A 22616-nucleotide genomic window follows, 5' to 3' on the forward strand; every position below is an offset into this window, starting at 1 on the left:
CACAAAGCCATCTCATTGGCCTTCTGGGGTCTGCAGGGTATCCCCATTTTATAGCCCAAGAGGCCCAGAGAAGGTGAGTAACTTGCCTTGGGTCACACAGCTGGAAAATGGTATGGCTGGAGCCGTGGTTAGTCATTGGATGCTGTGACCACATGGTTCAAAGCCCAAAGGATCAAAATTAAGTGATATTTTATTTGTATGTATCCCAAAAGATTTTGAGACAGCATGTGATAAGAGCACTACACACTCAAGCCACCAAATGAGCGTGGAAAATCAAGGGAGGCTGGGAACTGATGTTTCTGCTCATGCTCGTGGAGTGCTGGGACAGGGAGGTGCACAGCCCCCACTCAGTGAATGACTGCGTGAGGCTGGACACCGCACACGTCCGGAGCAGGACTCACGCCAGCTTCTCTGGCAGCCAGGCAGGCGAACAGCGAGGCAGAGAGGAAGAGAAGAGAGCAGGTGCAGCTGCATAAAAGGTTTGCCACCAAAGTGACACTGTCAGTGGGGTGCCATGCACCTGGGTGTGGCCCCCTCTCTCTCTCTGTCCCCCACATGCAGCACAGGCCCAGTCCCTCGCTCAGTTGGCTTGTGCTCTCCACTAGGAGCCAGGGCCACAGCGCTGACCCGGCAGCCTTAGAAGGCCTCTCATGAAACATTAATGGCTTCATGAATGAATGATCTGGTTACGAGAGAAGTATGTCAGAGGATCTCAGAATTTTCAAGCAAAAAGGGCCCCTAGAAGGCTAATCCAAGACCCTCCGTCCGGAGGAAGCAGAGGCCCAGCAAGGGAAGATCCACCCAGGAAGCCAGACCCACGGCTCCCTAGCATGCTGGCATGAGCCTCCCTTACCAACCTTGGCATCCGTCTTCACTTGAGTCCCCCCAAAAGCAGAGCCTGAGTAGAGGATGGGGTGCAGGTAGTGTATTTGGGAGCGATGGCAACAGTGAGTGAGTGAGGGGTGTTATGCAGGAAAGAGAGAAATGCCAGAACAAGGGATGCTGTTGAGCTTGTCACTGCTGCAGGCAACTGGGGCTCAGCCCCGCCGGGGACCACTGGAGGAAGCGTGTGGGATGCACTTCAGATTTGTCTCCCCAAGGGCACGAGGCTGGAGCATCTACCCTGACTCCCGTCTCCCACTGGGCAGGATCTGGGTAACTCCCAGCACTCCTGGGGTCCATGCTTGGGGGGAGCTCGTGACCTCCCAAGGTCAGCAGAAAGGCCTGAAGCAGAAGACAGACGCAGTGGGTGCATGGGAGGGCGTGGCCAGCACGCTCGGGAGCTGCCCACCACAGCTGCGCCTGGTGTCCGGGAGGACTGAGGGCTGGGTACACAGTGGATGTCACTGCTCTGTAGAAGTGAGTGATAGTAAAGCACCGACGATGGCCTCCGTTAACTGAGGCATTTCTCTGCGTGCTGAGCGCATCACCTCATTTGATCCTCAGACTCATCTTAGGATGGAGGAACCATTTATCCTCATTTTACAGTTGAAGAAACTGAGGCCCAGGGCTGTTTGTATAACCGTATGAGGTCATACAACTAGAAAGTGACAGAGCCAGGATTCAAACTCATCTCTTTGACCCCACAGACCCCCTTACCCCGCAGCCATGCTGCCTCCCAGGAGCTTGGCCCTTCCAGGTGGCCTGGGCACAAGTCAGGGATCGAGGTGCTGAAACGCTTCTCTTCACAGGCAGCAGTGTGCTGCTCTGGACTGTCCGGGTGCAGATTCGACGATCCGCCTTGGGGAGAGTCACTTTCCCTTCTCTTGGGGCCTCAGTTTCCTCATCCTTGATAGGGTCAGCCTGGCTGGAGGAACTGGCGCAGGGTACACACAGCGAGAGAGGCCCGACGCACCTGCTGGGGGCACAATGCTGTGGTTAAGACTTGGACTCTAGGTTCAGACAGACGTGGAGCTGAAATCCAGAGAGTAGATAGGCTTCTTTACAGCCCTGTGCCTCAGTTTCCCCATCTGTAAAAGGGGGGTAATAGAATGAGGTCACTGGAAACCATGAGAAGTAAATGACAAAATGCCCAAACAGGCTAAGTGCTCAGTGACACTGTGAGCACCGTCATTGTTCTGAAGTTTAGATGTGTGACCTTGAGTCTGTTTCTTAACCTCTCTGAGCTGCAGCTTCCTCATCCGCAATCCAGACCTCCCCACTCCCGCCTCGTCATCCTCAGACATGAGAATGGGTGTGAATGCGGTTTCTAAATCGGCTTTCCCACGGGACTCACTCTCAGCTTTCCCCATCCCCGTGGGTTTTCTGTCCGGCTTCGTAACCGTCTCGCCAGCTTCCCCCAGCCCAGCCCCACCCTCTCTCCTGTCCCCCTCAGCGTCCTCTTATCCAGAGGGAGAATCTGTTTCTAGGAAATGCCTCCTTGTCCTCAAACAAGCTGCCTTTTTTAAGAGCAGGAGGAGCCACTGTGCAGAAATGAAGGCCTCTACCTTCCTGGCATTTATTTCCGATACTGGATTTCACCGAAAACTCCCCCCCACACAGTAACCTCAGGCACCTAAATGGAAAGTTCGAGAGACGTCCCAGGTTGAGACTGGGGCTGGAGATGTGCGTTTTCCCAAGTCCTTTCTGGCTTTCATAGCCCTGGAGGCTCTGCCATCCCTCCTGTCAGTAGCAAGAACATGGGAGGCCACTGGGGCACTTGCTGTGTGACCTCGGGCACAGAAGAGAATGACTCGAGGGGTCCCTGGTTATCTCCTCTGCTTCCCAGTCCTCAGCCTGGAAACACCTCTCCCGTGGCAGACATTGCTTTGGAGTTAAGCACTGGCCGCTATTCACTCCTTTCTTCCTGTGCAGGTGTGTCTAGGAGAGGCCACATGTTTACTGAGCATCTGTTATGTATCAGACTCAGACAGATGCAATCCTCACCCTCATAGAACTCAGAGTCAGCAAGAGAAATAAGCATTAAGAAAAACCAGGCCAGGTACAATGGCTCACACCTGTAATCCTAGCACTCTGGGAGGCTGAGGCAGGAGGATCGCTTGAACTCAGGACTTTGAGACCAGCCTGAGCAAGAGCAAGACCCATCTCTACTAAAAATAGAAAAATTAGCTGGGCATGGTGGCACACGCCTGTAGTCCCAGCTATTTGGGAGTCTGAGGCAGGAGGATTGCTTGAGCCCAGGAGTTTGAGGTTGCTGTGAGCTATGATGATGCCACTGCACTCTACCCAGGGCAACAGAGTGAGAATCTGTCTCAAAAAAAAAAAGAAAGAAAAAGAAAAGAAAAGAAAAACCAACTACATTATTAATTATAAAAATAATGATTAACACGAAATGGATTTGAGGGGAGCTAGAAGAACATTCAAAAGGGGGTCTAACCTAGCCAGGAGCAAGGTTCAGCCAAAGAAGTGCTGAGTTAGGTACAAAAAGAGGGAAAGAGCATTCCAGGCAGAGGAAATAGCATGTGCAAAGGCCCTGAGGCAGGAAAGCACTTGTGGTGAAGCCTCAGAAAAGAGGCTGGTGTCACTGGAGCATAGTGCTGGGGCGGGGGCAGTGAGACTGCAGACGACAGCGGGAGCCAGACCAGCTACAGGGCCTTGCAGATCTTGGTAAGGAGAGTGGATTTCCTCTGTACGCAAGGGGGAGCCACTGGAGCGTTTTACACAAGGGCTTGACATGAGCACAGTGCACTTCACACATTTAAAACCTTCTCCGGCTCCTGGGTGGAGAATGGATTGAGGGTGGGAGCAGGGATGCTGGTGAGGTGGCTGCTGAGGCCCTCCAGGCAAGCAGGAGGTGGCCTGGACCAACGTGTGGGCAGCAGAGGGAGCAGTCAGATCTGAGAAAAGTTTTCCTTTGAGGCTTGCTGGGTGGCATAACAGGGTCAGGAGGCAGGAGAGGACCCTGATGGGAGATGGGGACAGGATACAGAAGACAGGAAAAGATGTGGGGTGTCTGCATTGAACGCCTACTCTGTGCCTGGTATGTCACACTTGTTACATTATTTATTTATTTATTTCAGCATATTAAGGGGGTACAAATGTTTAGGTTACATGTATTTTTGCATTATTTTAATCTTCACAACCTGGCTCTGGGCTGGGCACCACAGCCCGTGGTATAGAGGAGGTGAAGTGACTCAAAAAGGACACACAGTTAGTAAGAAAGAAAGTGAGATTTTTAACCCAGGAATCTTTGTGCCCAAATCTACTTCATCCAAAGGTTATATAACAAATCTTTATTTTCTTACAGAACATATCAATTTCCCCTTTAAATTAAACTTTGAATTATTTAAATAAAACATGAACACATTCTCCTGGTTAAAATTCAAATATTTCAATCAAAGCTAGAGTTTGCCTGACCACTGCAACCAAACATAGTACCCTTTCCCCTCCCGAGAGATACCACCTTCATGAGTTTGGAGCAGATCCTTTTAGACCTTTTGCTACATATTTACAAAGATATGTACCCACAGAAAATATAGACTATTATTTTGTAGAGTTTACTGTTTTACATAAGTGGAATAAAGCTATACATATTGTTCTGCAACTTGCTCTTTTTTAACTCAGAAAGGAGTCTTGGAAGAGCCTTCTATATTAGTACATATAAATGGATCTCATTTTTTTTAACTGCCGTGTAGTATTCTGTGGACTAGATGTACCACCGTTTATTTGGCCCACTTGCTTTCCAAAGACAGAAAGGCATTTTTCCATAAATGTTATAGCTTTTGAAAGACTTGTGGATTTTTTTTCTTTCAAAATATAAGGCTTTTATTTATGCTAATGGAGGAACCCACACCGCAGTGACAACACAAATATTTAACAACACCCAGCCTGGTGACTAAGTTTTCCCAATTTCCTTCAGGTGCTTGGCATCCCTGGGAGCTAGCTCTTGTTTATTGCCAAGTCTCTGATTATAGCAAGAGGCTGTCTCAAGAGCAGCAAGGAAAATGGCAGAGTTGTCGGCTTTCATGTCCATGCTGGGTCCTGAAGCGGGCAGCATGGCATAGCGTGGAAAGAGTACCGTTGTGGAGCCTCAGAGACCTGAGTGCAAATCCCGGCTTTAGCTGTGTGACCCTGGGCAAGCCTCTTTACCTCTCTGAGCCTTAGTTTGTCCATCCGTAAAATAAAGCTTGCAATCTCCATCTCACAGCGTGGCCAGGAGAATTAGATGTGTGTAAAGTGATGCTCAAGTCAGCACACATGTGCTCATTCACGTGAGCTGCAGCCCCAGCCTAACAGGGGACATTGTAGGGGGGTTGTTCCTGCATCACTGAAGGGGTCCCTTGAGGTCACGGAACAATGAGAAGACACAGGCACGCTGCCACTGCTGTCAACGCAGCGTGGGGGCAGCGTTTGGGTTCAAAAGGAGAAAAGGAATATTCTGCCGGGTTCTGGGTACCAGCTGTGTGCCAGACACTGTCCATGTTGCATTTCCTTTCATCTACCCCAGTGGCAGGACTAGGCTGTCCCTCTGCCCCAATTTGCAGATGAGGAAACTGAGGCTCAGAGCAGGGACCCCGCTCTGTGTCACAAAGTGGCAGGGTGGATGGAGACTGGAACTGAAAGCCGTCCTGGGAGGCTGCAGGCAGCGCTCCGCGGGGTGCCTCCACCTGGAGTGACAGATGTCAGTGCTCACCGAGGGCCCCCCGCAGAAGGAGGGAGAAATGGATTTTCTGGGCTCCAGTTTTCCCAAGGGCTGAGACAAAGCCCTCTCAGAGGTCACCTCAGGACAGGCCGAATCAAATCTCTTCAGCGAGGCTGGCAGAGAGAGAATATGAAATGACCATGACTCACGTGCGCAGTAGGGCTGGGTTTGAGCAAGCTGACCACTCGTTCCGTCCTTACACCTCTGTGGCGTGGTGAAAGGGGCCCGGGCTCCGCAGCTGAATCTCCCCCTACCTGGGTCAGGTCGCTCCCCGCCTCTGGGCCTCCATTGTCCTACCTGTCACACGGGAGGGCGAGAGTGGCTGGCGCGGGACCTGTCCTGCTCCGACTGTGGGGAGGTGAGGCAGGGACTCGGGGGTAGGGTGGTCAGATTTAACACAGACAGATGCAGGACATCCTGTGAAACTGGAATCGCGGTAAGCAACAGACAGTTAATTTTGTATTAGCAGTGTGCGCCACCGCGGTCCCCGGCCCGCATGGCCACATCCCTGCCCATGTGGCAGGTCTGGCAGCCTGAGCGGGGGCGTTTATGAAGAATTCCCACAGTGGAGAGAGGCGCAGGGACTCAGCCTGACTTGGGGAGAACACGAGTGGTGGACTTGCCTCAGTGGACACGTGTGTCCGCACCGTGGCAGGTGAGAGGCACACAGCATGCGTCCCCGTTCCGGCCATGCCACGCGTGCGCACGAGCGAGTGGACACTGGCCCACATGCCTGCGGAGAAGCTGCCCAGCGTGAGACCGCACGTTTGCGTCCGTGGCCGAGTGCTGTGACCACGGCTGTGACCACGGCTGCATGCGCACGTGCACGGCTGGAGGTCAGGTCTGTGTGTGAGCGCGTAACCGGCAGACACTGTAATGACTGGAGACCTTGGGTCCTGAGAAGACCCCACCTGGGGCCACCAGCTATGAGATGCCCCTCGCCCTGCACCCCGCCCGTCAGGAACCACCAGCCCTGTGACGGGATCATAAACTCCAGGCACCGTACACGTGCTCAGCACACATGCTGGGTGACAGCCAGCCCGTCAGACCTGCTCTGAACCTCCTGTGGCAGCCCGGACAGACCCAGACCACAGGTGATGCCAGGGCATGGGCTGTTTCCCTGCAGAGGCGGCGCCTCTCTGTCCCAGGTTCATTAAGTGGCTCTCCCAGGAGGCACGTGGCTGCTCATTTGTCCAGGGGCCTCTGGGCAGCCGCAGCACCCACACCCCCATCTCTGGTCCCCAGAGAGGAAGGAGAGGAGGGAGGTGTCCCAGGGAACTACCGTGCTCTGGCGCCAGCAGCCTCCGTCCGGGGTAGCGGAATCCGCGTCCGGAAGGCAGTGGCCGCAAAGGGGGATGTCAGCTGGGGATCTCTTGGGACCAGAATCTGGCACGAGAGAGACTCCCAGTAGAGGTGTTCGTGAAGGTGTTCACCCATGTGGCCCATCCCAGCTGAGCGGCCCCTGCCCTGCCAACAAGGGACAGGCTCCCATCGCCCACCCCCAGCAAGAGCCCTGCCCTGGCTCACTTCCCCCCTCTCCCATACCCCTGTGGCCTGGGCTCCTCGGGGGGCAGTTTGTTTTCACACTAACTCTGAGCAGCAGATGGAGAATCTGGGGAGCATGATTATTGTTGGGTTTTTTACCTGAAATCATTTCCCTGGGGAGTGGGCAGGACCACTCAGCCAGACAGTGCCCCAGACATCAGCCAGCTTCAGTGGGGAATGAGCTTGCTCCTGCTCCTGCCAGGGGTAGAAGCATCTCTGGGGTCCCCTTGTTGGAAATAGAGGTGCTCAGCCTCATGGAGCCTCAGAGCCAGGAGAAGAGATCAGAGGTCGTCTGGATGGCCTGGAACACTCACCCTGAGCCCCTCCCAATGGCCAGAGGCCTCTGCTTTCAATAGAGCCCAGCCTGTTGGCATGAGCTGTCCCACTCATGGGAAGAGCAGAACCCTGTCCTGCCCCCGACTGCCAGGGAGAAACATCCCCGCTCCGTCATCCCTCCCCTCCATTCTGACCTCTCCTTTACCTATCTCAGTGGCCCCTTCCTCATTCTATAATTAATTAAGTGCATCCTACCTCCAAAGTGGCTTGTAAAAGTTTAAAACCTTAAAAGGTTTTAAATCACCTGAGTTAGGAAATCCAGACAAGGGGAGGAGAGGAAAGAGAAGATGAAGATTCACCAGCACAACACATGCCACTGAGTCAACCGGTGCAACTTCAAGAGGTGAACTGCAAATTCAGTGCTGAACTACCAAGCAGGCAAGGGGAAGAGGGTAACAAGATGAGTTTCAAGAGACGAAGTCTCCGTCAGAGAACACTCTCACCTTCCCCTCCAAGGCCTGCATGGTGCCACCCCTGCGTGGCATGGGAAGAATTCAGCCTTTCCTGGCCACTGGATGCAAAGGGTACAGTAGATGTGTCCTCTTCCTTGGAAGCCACTGGCTCCTCTCCTGAGTGGCAAACCAGGGATGTTCCAGCTACTCTGGCCTTTCCCAAGCCCTTTGGAGTTTCTTTCTCCTTTGCAGACCACTCACACTCTCTTGACTTATTAACCCTCACTCCTCCTTCTGAGCTCACCCAAACTATAATGACACCTGCCAGGAAATCCTTCCTGACACCCTGCTCTTCCTCACTGTAGCACCCCTGACATATAGAATGATGTCTGGCTTATAGTGGGTGCTCACTGAAAAGTTGCTGAGTTGAATGAGTAGATGATTGATGGGATGCACACCATTTAGTATGACCCTAGGTACTTCCTCCACCTTCAGAGGGGCTGATGGGGTAGGAGAAACTCAGGCCCCCCTAAGATAGGAGGAGCCTGAGTCTCTGGGGGCCTGGCATCTGGTGATGTGACAGCCATGGTGGCCACCCAGCTTCTGCGCAAACATTCTCTCTCCGTCCTTCCCTAGATAATCCATCCGTCCTCAGCTCACCTGTTCAAAAGGCCTCCCCCTCAGAACACCAGAGCACCCTCCTTGTGCCTTGTCCTCTTGGTCCCCGGCTCTGTGCTTTGTGGCCAGACAAGGCACAGGCTCCCTCTGCCCCCGAGAGACCAGGTGGCACCCACTGTCACCCAGGCTTTCCTTAACAGAGCTGCGTGGGGCCGGTGTTGGAGTCAGACGGCTCCCAATCACGAGTCCCAGGTCCCTTAGGTTGGTGCATGGCATGCCAGACTTCGGGTGCGTGGCTGGGGCTGTTATGCGGAATTGCCTGAGTGTTGAACGTTTGCGAAAAATTTCCACTTTTTAAAAACACCAGCAGACCAAACAAAACATCTGTGATGGCCTGAGGCTGCCGTTAGCAGGGGTCAGAAACGGCTGAGAAGAGAGAGGAAGGCACTCCGGGCAGAGGGGCGGGGAGGGCCGGGGCAGGGGCTTCGAGGCTGGGAAAACCCGGTGTGTGTTGGGGACAGCTGAGCAGAGATGAACTTTGGGACAAAGATTTCTCAAATACCCAGGGACAGCAAGCAGCCATTGCAACAAGCAATTCCTGTACAGCCAAAGTGCCCCTGCTCTGCCCTGTGGTTTCTCCTCCATCCAAGTATAGGACACGCCAGTCTGACCCCGGGAGAAGAGTCTGGACAAGGGCCAGTGTATTTTTTACCATGAAGACGCAATGATTGTGCTTTACAATCTGCGGAGAGCTTTCACTCCATACCTCTGTGTATGGCTCTCCCAAGCCTAGGGGTTATTTTATTCCCATTTTATTGATGAGAAAACTGAGTCTCTGAGGGATGAAACAAATGGCCCAAGTTCACTCATAAGTCAGTAGCAGAGCCAAGACCCCAGCCTGGCTCCCGACCCAGTGCTCTGTCTTGTACAGAAGGCAAATTCACATTTGCACACCCACAACCCCACACAGCATCTGTCTGGGCATTTGTGTTTCTGAGTTTTCGGGGCTTCCCTGGCTTTGTCCAGTGGTATTTGACACACTGTATTAATTTTTAGTATGTTAAATGGTGAGATGCTCTCTAATACATTGAATCTCTAACGCCGTTCATCTCTCACTCCAACCTCCGTTGTTTCTGCTCCCGAAAATAGGTGTGTTGACTTTCTGCGGGAAGGCAGGGAGACTGCGGGGTTCAGCTCCTGGGAAGGGTGGAGTGGGTGGGCTGGACCAGGCGAGCTGTCCCCCCTGCAGGTCCTCAAAACCACTGTCTCTGGATACAGAGTACAGAAGGCCCCCACCTTCCTCCAGGCCAGGCCTTTATGTCACATGTGGGGAACCTGAGGGCCAGAGAGGGGAAGAGGCCTGCCTTCAGTCACCAGGCCCTTCTGCCGCGCCTCTCCTCACCTGAACTGACCCCTCTCCGTCTTACCAAAATCCTGCCGGTCCAAAGTCTTCCTCTCCCAGGAGTCTGGGTTAATCTCCCACACTAGACAATGACCACGATGCAGCCTGCTCAGCTGGCACAGACGCAGTGCTCTGCCCCTCGCGGGAGACGTCTTGCCGAAGCCTCACCCCAGCCCTGTAACTAGGCACTGCTGCCGCCTGCGTTTTACAAATGGGGACCGAGGCACCGAGCAGTGGAAGTCGCTTACCCAGAGTCACTCAGAGCTGCAGTTTGAACCCAGGCCGTCTGGGCCCAAACCCATCCCACGTTCTTGGGGCCTGGTGTGCCCAGCTCCAGCTTGGCCCACCTTCCGCTGAGAGGAAGACGGTGAGTGGGGTGTCGTGGCCGCGTTACCACCTCAGAGGTCCCATGTGAGCCTCCGTGCCCGGGGGTCCCATCTTGGACTTAGATTCTGGGGTGTCAGGTGTTGCGGAAACTGCCTAGAAGTTTCTAGCATGGGCAAAGCCCTAGCAGAATATACACATATTTCTATTCCCTGAGTTATTTCGGGAAGACAGAGGTCTTCTCTGAGGCCTGAGGGAGCGGGGCAGGGCCTGGCGCTGGGGAGGGGAGAGGCCAGGAGGCTGCGCTGATTTACCCCCTCCCCCTCCCCACCCCACCCCATAGCCTCGGGGGTCTCAAACTAGCAAGCTGAGGGCTGAATCCAGCCCACAGATAGGCTGTATTTGGTCCTGGAATATTTTTAATGGGGAGATTTTACAGCAAATTCCAGACATCCAGCTTGTCTTAGAAAACTGAAAGATCTGCCAACCGGCCCACGTTCCCCCACGGGAGCTGAGAAATGGCTGCCCCCTTTAGAATGACTGAAATTCTTCACTTTGCCGCAGTCCCCACTGCTCCCCATCGTCTCCCACCCACCTACCTCGCTCATCACAAAACCTGATCGACTTTGCCACCCCTGCCCTGTCTGCTGTCCCAGGACTCGGAGTCCCAGAGCCTGGCCTGTGGCTCCCCAGCATGACAGAGCCCCGACAGCTGTGGCCTGACTCCTAGAACGGGAGAACATCCACATTATATCAGCCTTTCACGCTCCAGACTCCAGAACGTTTGACTCAAAATCTCCGAAGGTTCAGAGTCCTTTCTCCTAGAGTTCATCAGGAGGGGCTGGGCTGGCCCCACCCTCACCAAGCTTGTTCTTAGCGAAGCCCTTTGTTTACAGCAAGCTTCATGAAGACCTGTCCCAAAATGGGGAGACAGACCCCAGCAGAACCACTGCAGGGCCTGCAGACCTTGGAATCCCTGGGATCCTTGGGGCATACCCATCTTATTGAACTCCACCATTGTTGGGATGGGTAAACTGAGGCTCAGAGAAGGGAATTGCCTGGTTAAAGGCACAGCAACCCCTATAACAGGCCCGTGTGGGCTGGTCAGAGCCCCTTTGCTCAGAGGCCCACCACCCTCTTGAACTCCCCCTTCTCCCCTTGTCAAAACCCACTCCCAGGAAAAAGCCTGAAACTCACACCGTGGCACCCGCATCTGAGGATGGCTCCTCCCTCCCAGGAAGTCTAGAGGAATTGGAGCTTTTTTAGAGGAATAAAGCTCAAGCAGGAGAATTTCAGGCGTTGGCTGTGAGTAGAACCGGACAAAGGGAGAAGACAGGAACCTCCCTACGGTTCGTGGAGGCCACTACGGTGTGCTGTGCCTGCTTGCCCTGCACGCAGAGAGCCCAGACGGCCACCCCAGCACGGACAATGGAGGCACCCTTTCCATCTGCTCAGGACTAGCTAGGTTCTCAGGGCCCAGAAGCTACCCTGAGGCAGCTGGGGCGGATGGGAAGCCTGTCTCCCCATCTATAAAATGCGCATAACCTCGTCCTCACTGCACAGGCAGGACATGGAATCTGTAGAGCCGACAGGAGAGGCCGGTGCGAGGTCTCCTAGGGAATAAGCCACCCCTGGGCCCTCGCCGTGGGGTCTCGGCCATCCTGGCTCTTGGAGGCCCCCGATGGAGTTCTCACTGGTGGCAGCAGGACACTCAGCACCTAGAACCCCAGACAGGAAAAATGCCTGTCTCCCTGTGCCCCTGAACCACAGGCTGCTGGACTCCCAGGACCACTCAGCTCGTGTCCACGGGTGGCTGGGCCTGTTCCCTGCACGTCTATCCCCACATCACTAGGCTAGGCCCATGTTGGGGACTCAAGAAAGGCAGATTGAGTGAAGGAACGGATGAATGAGCCAATGAACAACAGACTGTTAGAATCCGGAACCGAATCATATTAGACCACTAGGCCCCCATCAACTTAACAGCCAAAGTTCCCGTCCTCCAAGCGTGCTGGTTGTCAGGCGTGGGCTGACGGCCAGCCCTCCCTGGACTTCTGGCCTTCAGTGAGTTTAGGAGGGGACATACGGGGACAGCAGCAGTGACACTGGCAGAGAAGGGCACGGCACAGGCACAGTGTGGCAGGAGGAAGGGTACGCCAGACAGGGACCTGCCAGGCTGGGCTGGGATGAAGCCACACAGCAAAAGATGAGGCTGTGAACCTCGATCGAGGGTCAGATCAGGAGGCCAGGGTGTGGGGCAGGGCCACGTGGACTTCATTCTGGCGCTGAGGAGCCTCCCAAGGTTGCTGGGCAGTGCGTGAGTCAGGAAGAACTATCTGGAAATGAAGAAATGGTGGGTTGGAAGTGGGCCCTTGTCACTGGCCAGGCCCCACACGACGAGGGGTTTACCGGGCTGCACCTCACTCCCTCCTGAAGCGGTGGAACTGCTTGCGGTGGCAGAGTGGCCGCAGGGCTCTGAGCGCAGGGCACAGGCACCCACGGCGAGGTCGGCTCCTGGGGCGGGGCGCCCTGTCTGTCTGGTTGGCTGCTCTGTTCCTGTGTCTACAACAGTGCTGGGCACTTAGTAGGTGCTCAGTAAAGGCTCGTGGACCACATGCATTACCTCATGTGGTCCTCATAACCACGCCGTGGGTTAGGTACGACCACCACCCCATTACAGAAGAGGATACCGAGGTTCAGAGAGCTAGGGCCATCAGGCTGGGACTGGAATCCAAGCAGAGCCTCTAAAGAGTCTGTTCTCTTACCTGTTACGCTGCACTTGGCGGGAGGGGGTGGAAACGCAAACAGAGGACCGGCCTGGCGCGGGGCTCGCACAGTGCTGTGCATTCGTGTTCCACAGCTGCCATAGCAAATGACCACACACTGGTGGCCTATTTGCTCTCTCTCAGCTCTGGAGGCCAGAAGCCCTAAATCAGAGTGTCGGCAGGGCTACCCCTCCCCGAAGACGCTGGCGGAGGACCCCTCCCTGCCTCTTTCAGGTCCTGGCAGCTCCGGCCGTGGCTGTGGCTGCATCACCCCGGGCTCCTCCTCCACTTTTCCACGGCCGTCTTCCCCGTGTCTGTGTCTCTCATAAGGACACTTGTCACTCGATTTCAGGCCCACAGAAGTAATCCAGGGTGATCTCACCTCAAGATCCTTAACTTAATCACATCAACAAAGACTTCTCCCAAATGAGGTCACACTCACAGGTTCCAGGGATGAGGATGTGGACATATCTTTTGGGGGCCACCGTTCAGCCCACGCATGGCCCAAAGCCCGCGGAGGTGTGAACTCCTGGGCCAGGGGCCTGCAGGTTTCCTGCTCTGGTTTCCCCTGTCTGGCCCTAGATTCCTGGGACCGCCCGCACGTCCCACCCAGCCCCCAGCCAACCTGTCTGCACTCTGTCCGCAGGTTTGCCAGGCACGGCTCCAGACCTGGAAAAGAGAAAGCAGATTTTTGGGCAAAACTTTATACCTCCAAAGAAGCCAAAAACCTTCCTGCAGCTTGTGTGGGAGGCACTGCAGGATGTGACGCTCATCATCCTGGAGATCGCGGCCATCATCTCCCTGGGGCTGTCCTTCTACCACCCGCCCGGCGAGAGCAATGAAGGTAAGACGGGCCTCGGACCCCACAAGTGTGCACACGTGGCCATGGCGTCCACACTGGAGTGTGCTCAGGGCTCACGGGCGCCGCTCCTTCCAGGGGAGGAAGCCGAGGCCCAGGGGGCAGGGCCTCACCACAGCCACAGTGGAAACAGGCCCCCGGCTGTTTTCCCGCGTGTGCAATACAAGGGTGGCACCAACCATAGTGGTAACTACATTGAGCGCTGTTGAGCACTCACAGGGTGCCAAGCTCTAGGCGGAATGGGCCATGCCTGTACCCATTTTAAAGATGAGGAAACCAAGGCGCAGAAAAGTGAGTGTATTTGCTTGAGGTCACTAGCTAATGAGGAGTTCTCAGTGTTTCCTGGGGAGCTTGTTAAAAGCATGGGTGTCCCCTCCCTGAGAGGGTCTGGTTCTGTTGGACAGACGGGAGCTGGACGGCTGGATGTTAGCAAGCACACAGGTGAGGGTGACCCATAGGTCTGTCCAGGCCGATCTGTGAGGGTCTCCCCTTCGCCCCTGAAGACAGAGCCCCCGGAATGCTCGCCCTGGGGGCTGCAGACACTCTCTGATTTGAGGCGCTTCAGCTCCCTTCACGGGTTCCCTCAGGGTGTCCCTGCCTCTGCGGGCCCTCCAGAGTGGGGCTGCTCCCCAGAATCCCCAAGTCCCCTGCTCATGAGGCACACAGCCGCAAAAACGTTCATGATGATGTCAGAGGTCTCTGCACCTGATATTGTAGGACAGGGATGGGCACCCTGCTGTCCACAGGCCACGTCTGGATGGCCTTCCCTGTGAGCTTAGGGTGCTTTTTACACTTTTAAATGATTGAAAAATACCAAAAGAATATTTCATGACATGCAAATATGACATATATGTTTCCTTGTCTGAAAAATAAAGTTTGATCCGAGCATTCACACTTCACTTCCGCGTTGCAGCGAGGGTGAGGAGTGAGCCACGTGGCCCGTAAAGCCTGAAAATACTCACCGTCCAGCGTTTTGCAGAACAAGGTTGCCCGCATCTGTCCTGCAAGAGCGGGATGGGAGGTTCGGCCTCATGAAAACCTCCCTCCCTCCCTCTATCCTGCCTCTCCCCGCAGCCCCCTCTCTCCCTCCCTGGGAAAAAGCCCAGCCTCTGAAGTCGGGCACCCCGGCTTGAAATCCTGTCTCCGTCACTTCCTAGCTGCATGGCCTTCAGTAAGTCTCTTTCCTTCTCTGATCCTCAGTTTCCTTATCTGCAAAACAGGGCAGGCGACCCTACCTTACAGGGTTACCGTGAGGAGTGACGAAGGGTCTTGTGCCCTAGAGGTGACGCAGCCTGGCGCTAGGCTGTCGGGTGCTGGCCCTGCTACTGCCACGGGCGTGGCGGCCCCACGCTTTCCCCCCAGCCTTCGTCTTGGACCCCGTCCTTCGTGCCCCGAGGGAGAAGGCTGCTCGGTCCCTCTGCACCTCTCTCCTTTCACGGCCCTGTCGCTGGGCCGGTTCCATGTGAGGGACACACGTGTCCTCACGCGGATTGCGTTTTCCACATGCCCAGACTCAGTCTTGAGGGGGCGTCCCAGACTCTGTCTCTGGACTCTCAACGGGGACACTGCTCCGTGGGCCGAGGAAGCACCGTCCCACCCACCCAGGGAGGGTCCCAGGCAAGCCCACTCTTCCCAAAGTCAGGACTTGCCACTGCTGTGGGAAAACCTTGACCTCCGCTCACTCATCCTTTTGTTCCAGGAACGGGCACCGAGCGCCTGCGGCGGGCAGGGCTTTTCCAGCCCCACGCTGCTGTCCTTGGTGGTGGCCGGTCTTTCAGGCCTCTCCTGCTGAATGTCCCTTTAAATTAAAAATACACACATAGTTAGCATATTACAAAAGCCCTCCAAGATTACTGTAGAAAAAGTCTAAAATGCAGGTAAGAAAAAATCACGAATAATCCTACCTGCCACCCAGCGAGAACCCACTGCTAACCCAGGTGTGGACCCCAGGTAAATGTATATACACACAGCACACTAGACAGACAGCTGGGATCGCGTGAGCTATGTTATTTGGTTGTTAGGTGGTTTCGTAATCCACTTGCTTAATTAATAGGATTTTATAACTGCTTTTGTGATTATAGTCCAACATTTCCTAATGAATGTGGTATATAAATAGATAATAATTTATTTGCTATTCAGACAAGCAAATAAAAAGTTAATAGCATATAGAAAATAACCACTGTGGGCCTCATTTTCCCAAACAAGGCGGTGGCCTCTAAGATCCCTTGAACATCTGTCACCCTACCCGCTTCCAAACTAAAGTTGTCCAAGAAGCTGGATAACCAATTCTAATAGGCCAACGACCTCAATTTTGTACATATAATACTAAGTTGATTTTTTTGTTTTCTGCATGACATCTTTCCATAGAGGGTTTAAAGACATAAGAGAGACATATCTCACAAGATGAGGTCAAATAGAAAGTCAGGCAGAAAACAAACGGAAGCAAATCAACCAGCTCTAATTGCTAGCATGATTGAGATTTAAATTTGACTTGAGCTTCCTGGCAGCCAAGGGAGAAAGGGAATTAGGATCATTTGCACAGGTCAAGTTATCAACAAGGAAACACATTAATTCTTCAGGAAGATGACATTTCTCCTGACAATGAATTCTGGGATGAACTTTCAGATAGGACTTTGGAAGAGATGCGTAATGAGCAGCCTTCTTTGCAGAAGTTTTATAGCAAATATAGAAGATTGTACTTGGCTGCTTGAATAAGCCTTGAACAAAGCTCAGGGTGTAACACAAATGCAGAATGATGATAATAATCCTTCTTACTATTTTTATAGCTACCCTAGTTGGGAGCTATTATGGGAGAAGTCCATTTAATCCTCAATCCTCACAACAACTCTGTAGGTAGATGCCATTATTATGCAGGAAACCGAGGCCCTGACATGGTAAATGGCTTGCTAAGGTCACCCGGCGAGGAAGTGGCAGCGCCGTGACTCAGACTGAGGCGTTCTGGCTGCTCACTCCTGTCCCTCAGCTGTGCTTCCTCAGGGACGGGTAGGACTGAGTCAGCCCAGATAAGTGGCCTCGTGTGACCCAGTTTGGTGCAAGATTAGAACTCAGGGGCAGGTGGCAGAAGGGTGCGGTGGGAACATCAGCCACCTCCTCGTGTGCGCCGGGAGGAGCCTCCGCATAGACCCCAAACAGGCAGCTGCAATCACTTCAGTCTTAGGGCTGTGGAAACTGAGGCACAAGGAGGGGAGGGCTTGCCTGAGGCCACAAAGCTTATAGGTGGCGGGGGCAGATTTTAAACCCGGTCGGTGGGTTCTGTCCGCGGCTCCTCCCTGCTGCTGGCTGAGGCTCCAGCTCAGCCCTCACCCTGGGTCGAAGGCAGCTGCACTACTCAGCCCCACGGGAAAAAAATAGTTCCTGGACTTCGTGACTATACTTATTTCTTCTCCCCAAAACCCATGCCCCAGCCTGAGCTCTGAACCTTCCAGGTTGCCAGATGCCCTGCCCCAAGTTTGACTCGGGCTTCCTCAGTCCCCAGCGCCCCTCAAGTGCACGGAAACCCCCAGAATTCCAGAGGCTCTGGGGAAAATGTCAGTCTCACCAGGGAAGGTGGCAGGGAAAGTTATGTGGCCCTCTCACCTCCCTTTTGCCCCCCGGTTACTGAGGGCCCGGCCATAACTGAGCACCTAGTGGTGCTGGCACCCCACGGCAGGGCTCTCACGGAACCCCCCAGCCGTCTCCCAGACTGGGAGCCCTGGCCCAGCATCCCCAGCAGGGCCTTCCCTGAGCAGCCCGTGTGGAAATGGTGCCATTGCTATGATAGCAGTGAGGAGGTGTATTTGAAATCGTGAAACGCACCTGGTTTCTCTTTGACACCAGCTGCCACCTCCTGGGGGCACCAGAAGCCAGTGGTCAGAGCCTGGGCTCAGGGCCCAGCTCTGCCTGTCTGACCCCAGACCACAGGCCGGCCCTTGGTGCTCCCAGCCTCAGTGACTTCATCCATAAAGTGCGGTGAATAATGATGCCTACCTTGTGGGGCTCTCGTCAGGATTGGAGAGAATAATGCCAGGTGCACAGCACGCAGTCCCGTTAGCATGGAGCCCGGTGCACAGGGGAGCCAGTGTCACCATCCACGTGCAGAAGGGCAGCAACGTTCTTGTCAACACCCCACAATTCTGGTATTTTTTGTGGCAAAGCAGAGGTGGACGGCATGAGCTTCTTAGAACCACAGGTTCCAAAGCCCCAGCACCTGTCATACCGGGGCCTCGGAGGCCCAGTCCCCGGATCCAAAGATCCAGGAGTGAGGGCCCTGGGCGCCAGGCGGCAGGCAGACCCTGTGCACACGGGAGCTCAGGAGGTTCTGCAGGAGGAGGAGCACCGGCCCTGCAATGCAAGGGAGGGAGGCAGGGAGGGGAGAAGGAGAGGTTTAGTTATAACCCGGCCCTGCAGGAAACACGGACAACATCCCACCACCAGCTCCGTTCAGACCCCACCTGGTGCGTGAGTTCATTCAGTTTTATCAGTCACCTGCCATTATCTTAAGTGCCTCTGAACAGACATCCTCAGCCCTGGGCACATGGCGTCCCCACCTCCACCCCATTGGGCAGGTGAGGAAACCGGAGCTCCACAATGGTGAGGACTTGCCTAGAGCTGTGGCCTGTGACCTCAAGCCAGGCCTTGGGCTTCCCTTGTTGGGGACAGTCTCAAAGAGCCGGGCACACACCTGGACTCATTTCCAGGGGCAGGCAAGGGACAGCAGGATGGCAGCTCTAGCGGGCCCGGCTGCCCCGCCACGAGGCATGCCTTCCCAAGGAGGAGACCCGTTCTCAGCAGATGGAAAATGCGGGGCTTGGGCCCCAGAGGGCTGTGGGTTCAAATCCAGACCCAGTGGGCTCATGGCAGGGCTGGGATGGACGTACCTGGTGCTCCCAACCCCTGCTGGTGACACCTCCCCTAGTGCTAGAGTGCCAGCAGAGTAACAGACACACAGTGGGTGCTTAGAGAATGTTTGTGGCTTGGCCAGGTGCGGTAGCTCGCGCCTGTAATGGTAGCACTTTGGGAAGTGAAGGCAGGAGGATCTCTTGAGGCCAGGAGTTCGAGACCAGCCTGAGCAACTTAGTGAGACCCCCGTCTCTACAAAAAAGAAAACAAACAAACAAACAATAGCTGGGTGTGGTGATGCATGCCTGTAGTCCCAGCTACTTGGGAGGCTGGTGTGAGAATCCTGTGAGCCCAGGAGCTCAAGGTTGCTGTGAGCTATGATGGCGCCACGGCACTCTAGCCTGGGCAACAGAGCGAGACGCTGTCTCAAAAAAAAAAAAAAAAAAGAAAGAAAGAAAGAAAAGAAAATGTTTGTGGCTTCACCAGTTTTGAGGGGTTCTTGCTGAACGCCAGACCCTGATAGCCACCTAGGAGGCAGATTTCCCAAGCAGACTGAGGTGCAGAAAGGCCAAGTGCGTTCCTGGAGGTCGCGCAGACAGGGAAAGGCCATACCCTCTGCAGCCCCAGGTCCAGGGAGAGCAGCTGCAGTTCCCTGGACCCTGTGGCCACAGTCTCCAGATCCTGTCCCTGCCCCAGTCCAAGGATGCCCTCTCACACTCCCTGCTTCCTTCCCCTTCCTCTTCTCTTCCCCATAACTACACCAGGCGCAGCGGGAGTTGTCCCCAGGGTCCGCAGCTCCCGGGTGGCTGACAGCCTAACCCAGGGGTCTGCACCGCCACTTTCTAGCCGTCCCAAGGCACCGTGTGACCATCAGACAGTTCTCAAAAGGAGATAAAAGCTAACTGGCTTTCCCGGAAGAATGAATGTCCTCCAAGGCCCAGAAGGCTCCGGGTGGTGGAATGGCAAGGGCAGCAGACAGGGCTGGGAGTGGGAACAGGGTGCGAATCCTGCTCAGCCTCCACGCCTTGGCTTTCGGAGGCCAGTTTAGGGAGATGAACTCGTGAAATGAGGAGAGGACCAACATTTGTCATGTACCCACCACAGGCCAGCCCCTTGACTCGCAAAATCCCTGGGGTTATCTCACTTTACACCTGTCCAAACTGAGGCTCAGAGAGGCCAAGTCACTTCTCTAAGGTCCCATAACAGAGCTTGGATTGAAGCTAGGTCTTTCCAATTCCAGAGCCCAAAAACTTTCCATCGTCTTGCCTCTAAGTGTGCGAATGCTCCAGTCACTGCTCTAACAGGGGCCCCGCTGAGGAAGCACGCGACGGGAGACAACAGCTTCCCACGCACAGAGCATAGAGCCGGGGCCGGGATAACAGAAGTCCTATAAAATGAGGCACTGGGCTCCGTACCTGGGATCACTCCTTCCCCCTTCCCACCCCTAAGCCCCAGGAGGACGCGTTTCCATATACTCTGTTTCTATTCAGCAGGGTTCGCCTGGGTTTCCCAGTCTGGGGTCTCCACTGGTGTCCTCCACGGTGGTGAAGGGGCGCCGTGCCCTGGTTCCTCTCTCAGCCCATCATCACATGTTGCTAAAATCCAGCTGGACCCCGCTTTGTAACGGGGGTCGGGGCTCCACAGAGGCAGAGTGCGATAAGGCGCCATGCTCTGGAAAACGAGCTGCAGCCACCTGCCCCGAGCGTTTACGTGTGCTCAGCGCGGCCCTGTCTCACGCGAAGGCTCTCTCAGTCCTCTCAGCCGCCTTATGAGGGAGCGCCTGTTATTATGCCCATTTTGCAGATAAGAAAACCAAAACTGAGGCACAGTGGTTAAATAGCTAGCTCGCTCACGGGCACACAGCAGTCAAGTAGCACACCGGTGATTCGAACTCAGGGCTGGCCCAACGTCACTTATCATTAGCACCATAATTATTGTCATTACCACCAAGGCTGGTCCTGGTAAACAGTTTTAAATTACTGGAAAAGTCTAAAACTCCCAAGGGGAGAAAAAGTGGCTTTGAGAGCCCCACATGATGACATTGTTACAGGCCTGCACAAGACCCGGAATTTTCCAGTGTCACACACTGCTGGGCCACAGTGATTCTGTACCTTCCCAAGTTCAGGCCCACAAGCTGAGCCCCAACCCTCCCAGGAGCCAGAAGCCATCAAATGTTCCCCAGGTATCACTTGGCTTTCTTGTCATGTTGCTCTGACCCCTGGCTTTCCAGAGCTTCTGTTGGGGTCTCTTGAAACTGCTGTTCTCTTTTCCTTGAGACTGAATTAGACTTCCAAGTGGTCGGCCATGAGTCTTTGGCAAGCACATGGCAGAGGGAGCCACTGGGCTCCGGGGTAGTGGGTAGGCCAGATTTGGTGTCAGATTCCAGGCCTGGATTTAAACCCCACTATCTGCCGTGTGACCCCCAAGTGAGTCAGCACCCCTCTCTGAACCACTTCCTTTGTCTCTGCCAGCTTTAGGATTAAAGCGAATGCTTAGCGTACAGAAGGCCTTGCACATTCCCCGGTCCCCTGCCTGGCCCCTGGCTGCTGGAGGAGTGGGAAGAAAGGATGTCGGCAGAAATGCATGTTAGCCCTAAAGCACGCTGGCTTCTTTCATTCTGTGAAAAACCTTACTTTTTCTTTTTTCTCATAAATTAGAGAAAATTCTATTTCTTTTCTCACCCATTAGGGAAAATAAATTCTCTCTTTTTTCTCCGCTGTGCCCGGGATATGCCGGACACTCCACGGACTTCACCTCAATAAATTCCAACCCTCACAACAGGTCCCCAAGATGAAGAATATTCTCATTTCACAGATGAGAAAACTGAGCTCCACAGAGGTGGAGCCGTGTGCTCAGATCTCACAGCTGGAACCAGGGCGGGAGCCCGAGTGGCTGAGACGGAGGGCTCCGAACCGCCCGGCTGCTCGTCCAGCTCCCTGCTTGCCCCTCCTCGCTGGGGCAAGTCACTCGACCTCTCTGAGAAGCCTCAGCTCCCACATCTGTGAAATGGGCAGCATGAGTGCCCATGAGCTGATCCGTGCGAGGCACTTTGCACGGGGCATGGCACCAGACGCGGAATTAATGGATTACCACTGTCGGATCATCAGCACTGGTTACCTGGCAGAGCTGGGCTTTAAAGCCAGGCCCAGGAGGCCCCTCCCACCTGCTGAGCCTCACTGCCTGCTCCCTTCTGCTCTTACAGGATGCGCAACGGCGCAGGGCGGGGCAGAGGATGAAGGAGAGGCGGAGGCAGGTTGGATCGAGGGGGCTGCCATTCTCCTCTCGGTCATCTGTGTGGTCCTGGTCACGGCCTTCAACGACTGGAGCAAAGAAAAACAGTTCCGGGGTCTTCAGAGCCGCATTGAGCAGGAACAGAAATTCACCGTGGTCCGGGCTGGCCAGGTGGTCCAGATCCCTGTGGCTGAGATTGTGGTTGGGGACATTGCCCAGGTCAAATATGGTAAGTGTCCCAGCTACAGAGCTAAGTTCTAGAGCTGGAGTCTGGACAGAGGTGGAATAGGACAGGCAGATATAGAGACTAGCCCAGGGAAGGGGGTGGGTTCCTAAAGGCTGATCCCAAGTCAGGATGTCTTCTGAGATCCCCTGGGAAGTAGAAGGGAACTTCCTGGAAGAGGCAAGATCCCAGAATCCATTTAAATCAGAAATGGCAAATACATAGCACATGTGCCACCACTCTCCTAACTTCCACCCTTAGCAGACATTACTAATCAATCACAGCTCAGAGCCTGGATACAGCCTCAGGCGCCTTCTCAACACAATACTGCAAGGGCCACTAATACTCAGAATAAGTTTATAAGATTAAATCCATTTTCCATCCCTGATTTGGCTGTTGAGGAGGTGCCAGAGGGAGCAGAAGTGGATGAGTGGATAATATGGACCAGTGCTACTGCCATGGAGGAGGTGGGCAGGTTGACAC

General features: G+C 54.5%; 1 protein-coding gene across 8 annotated transcripts in view; it reads left to right on the forward strand.

The window, feature by feature from the left end:
* The window catches only part of ATP2B2 (ATPase plasma membrane Ca2+ transporting 2), a 121889-nt gene that overhangs the window by 29337 nt on the left and 69936 nt on the right, over window positions 1-22616 (forward strand). For 7 of the 8 annotated variants that reach the window (XM_069484426.1, XM_069484427.1, XM_069484428.1 and 4 more), the window contains exons 2-3: window positions 13628-13825; window positions 21882-22139. In XM_069484426.1, the coding sequence (XP_069340527.1) occupies window positions 13628-13825; window positions 21882-22139 (456 nt within the window). The remainder of the gene's footprint in view (window positions 1-13627; window positions 13826-21881; window positions 22140-22616) is intronic. The other variant, XM_069484434.1, reaches the window with a different exon arrangement.

This window comes from Eulemur rufifrons, chromosome 10 (assembly GCF_041146395.1).
Source record: "Eulemur rufifrons isolate Redbay chromosome 10, OSU_ERuf_1, whole genome shotgun sequence".
Taxonomy (NCBI): domain Eukaryota; kingdom Metazoa; phylum Chordata; class Mammalia; order Primates; family Lemuridae; genus Eulemur; species Eulemur rufifrons.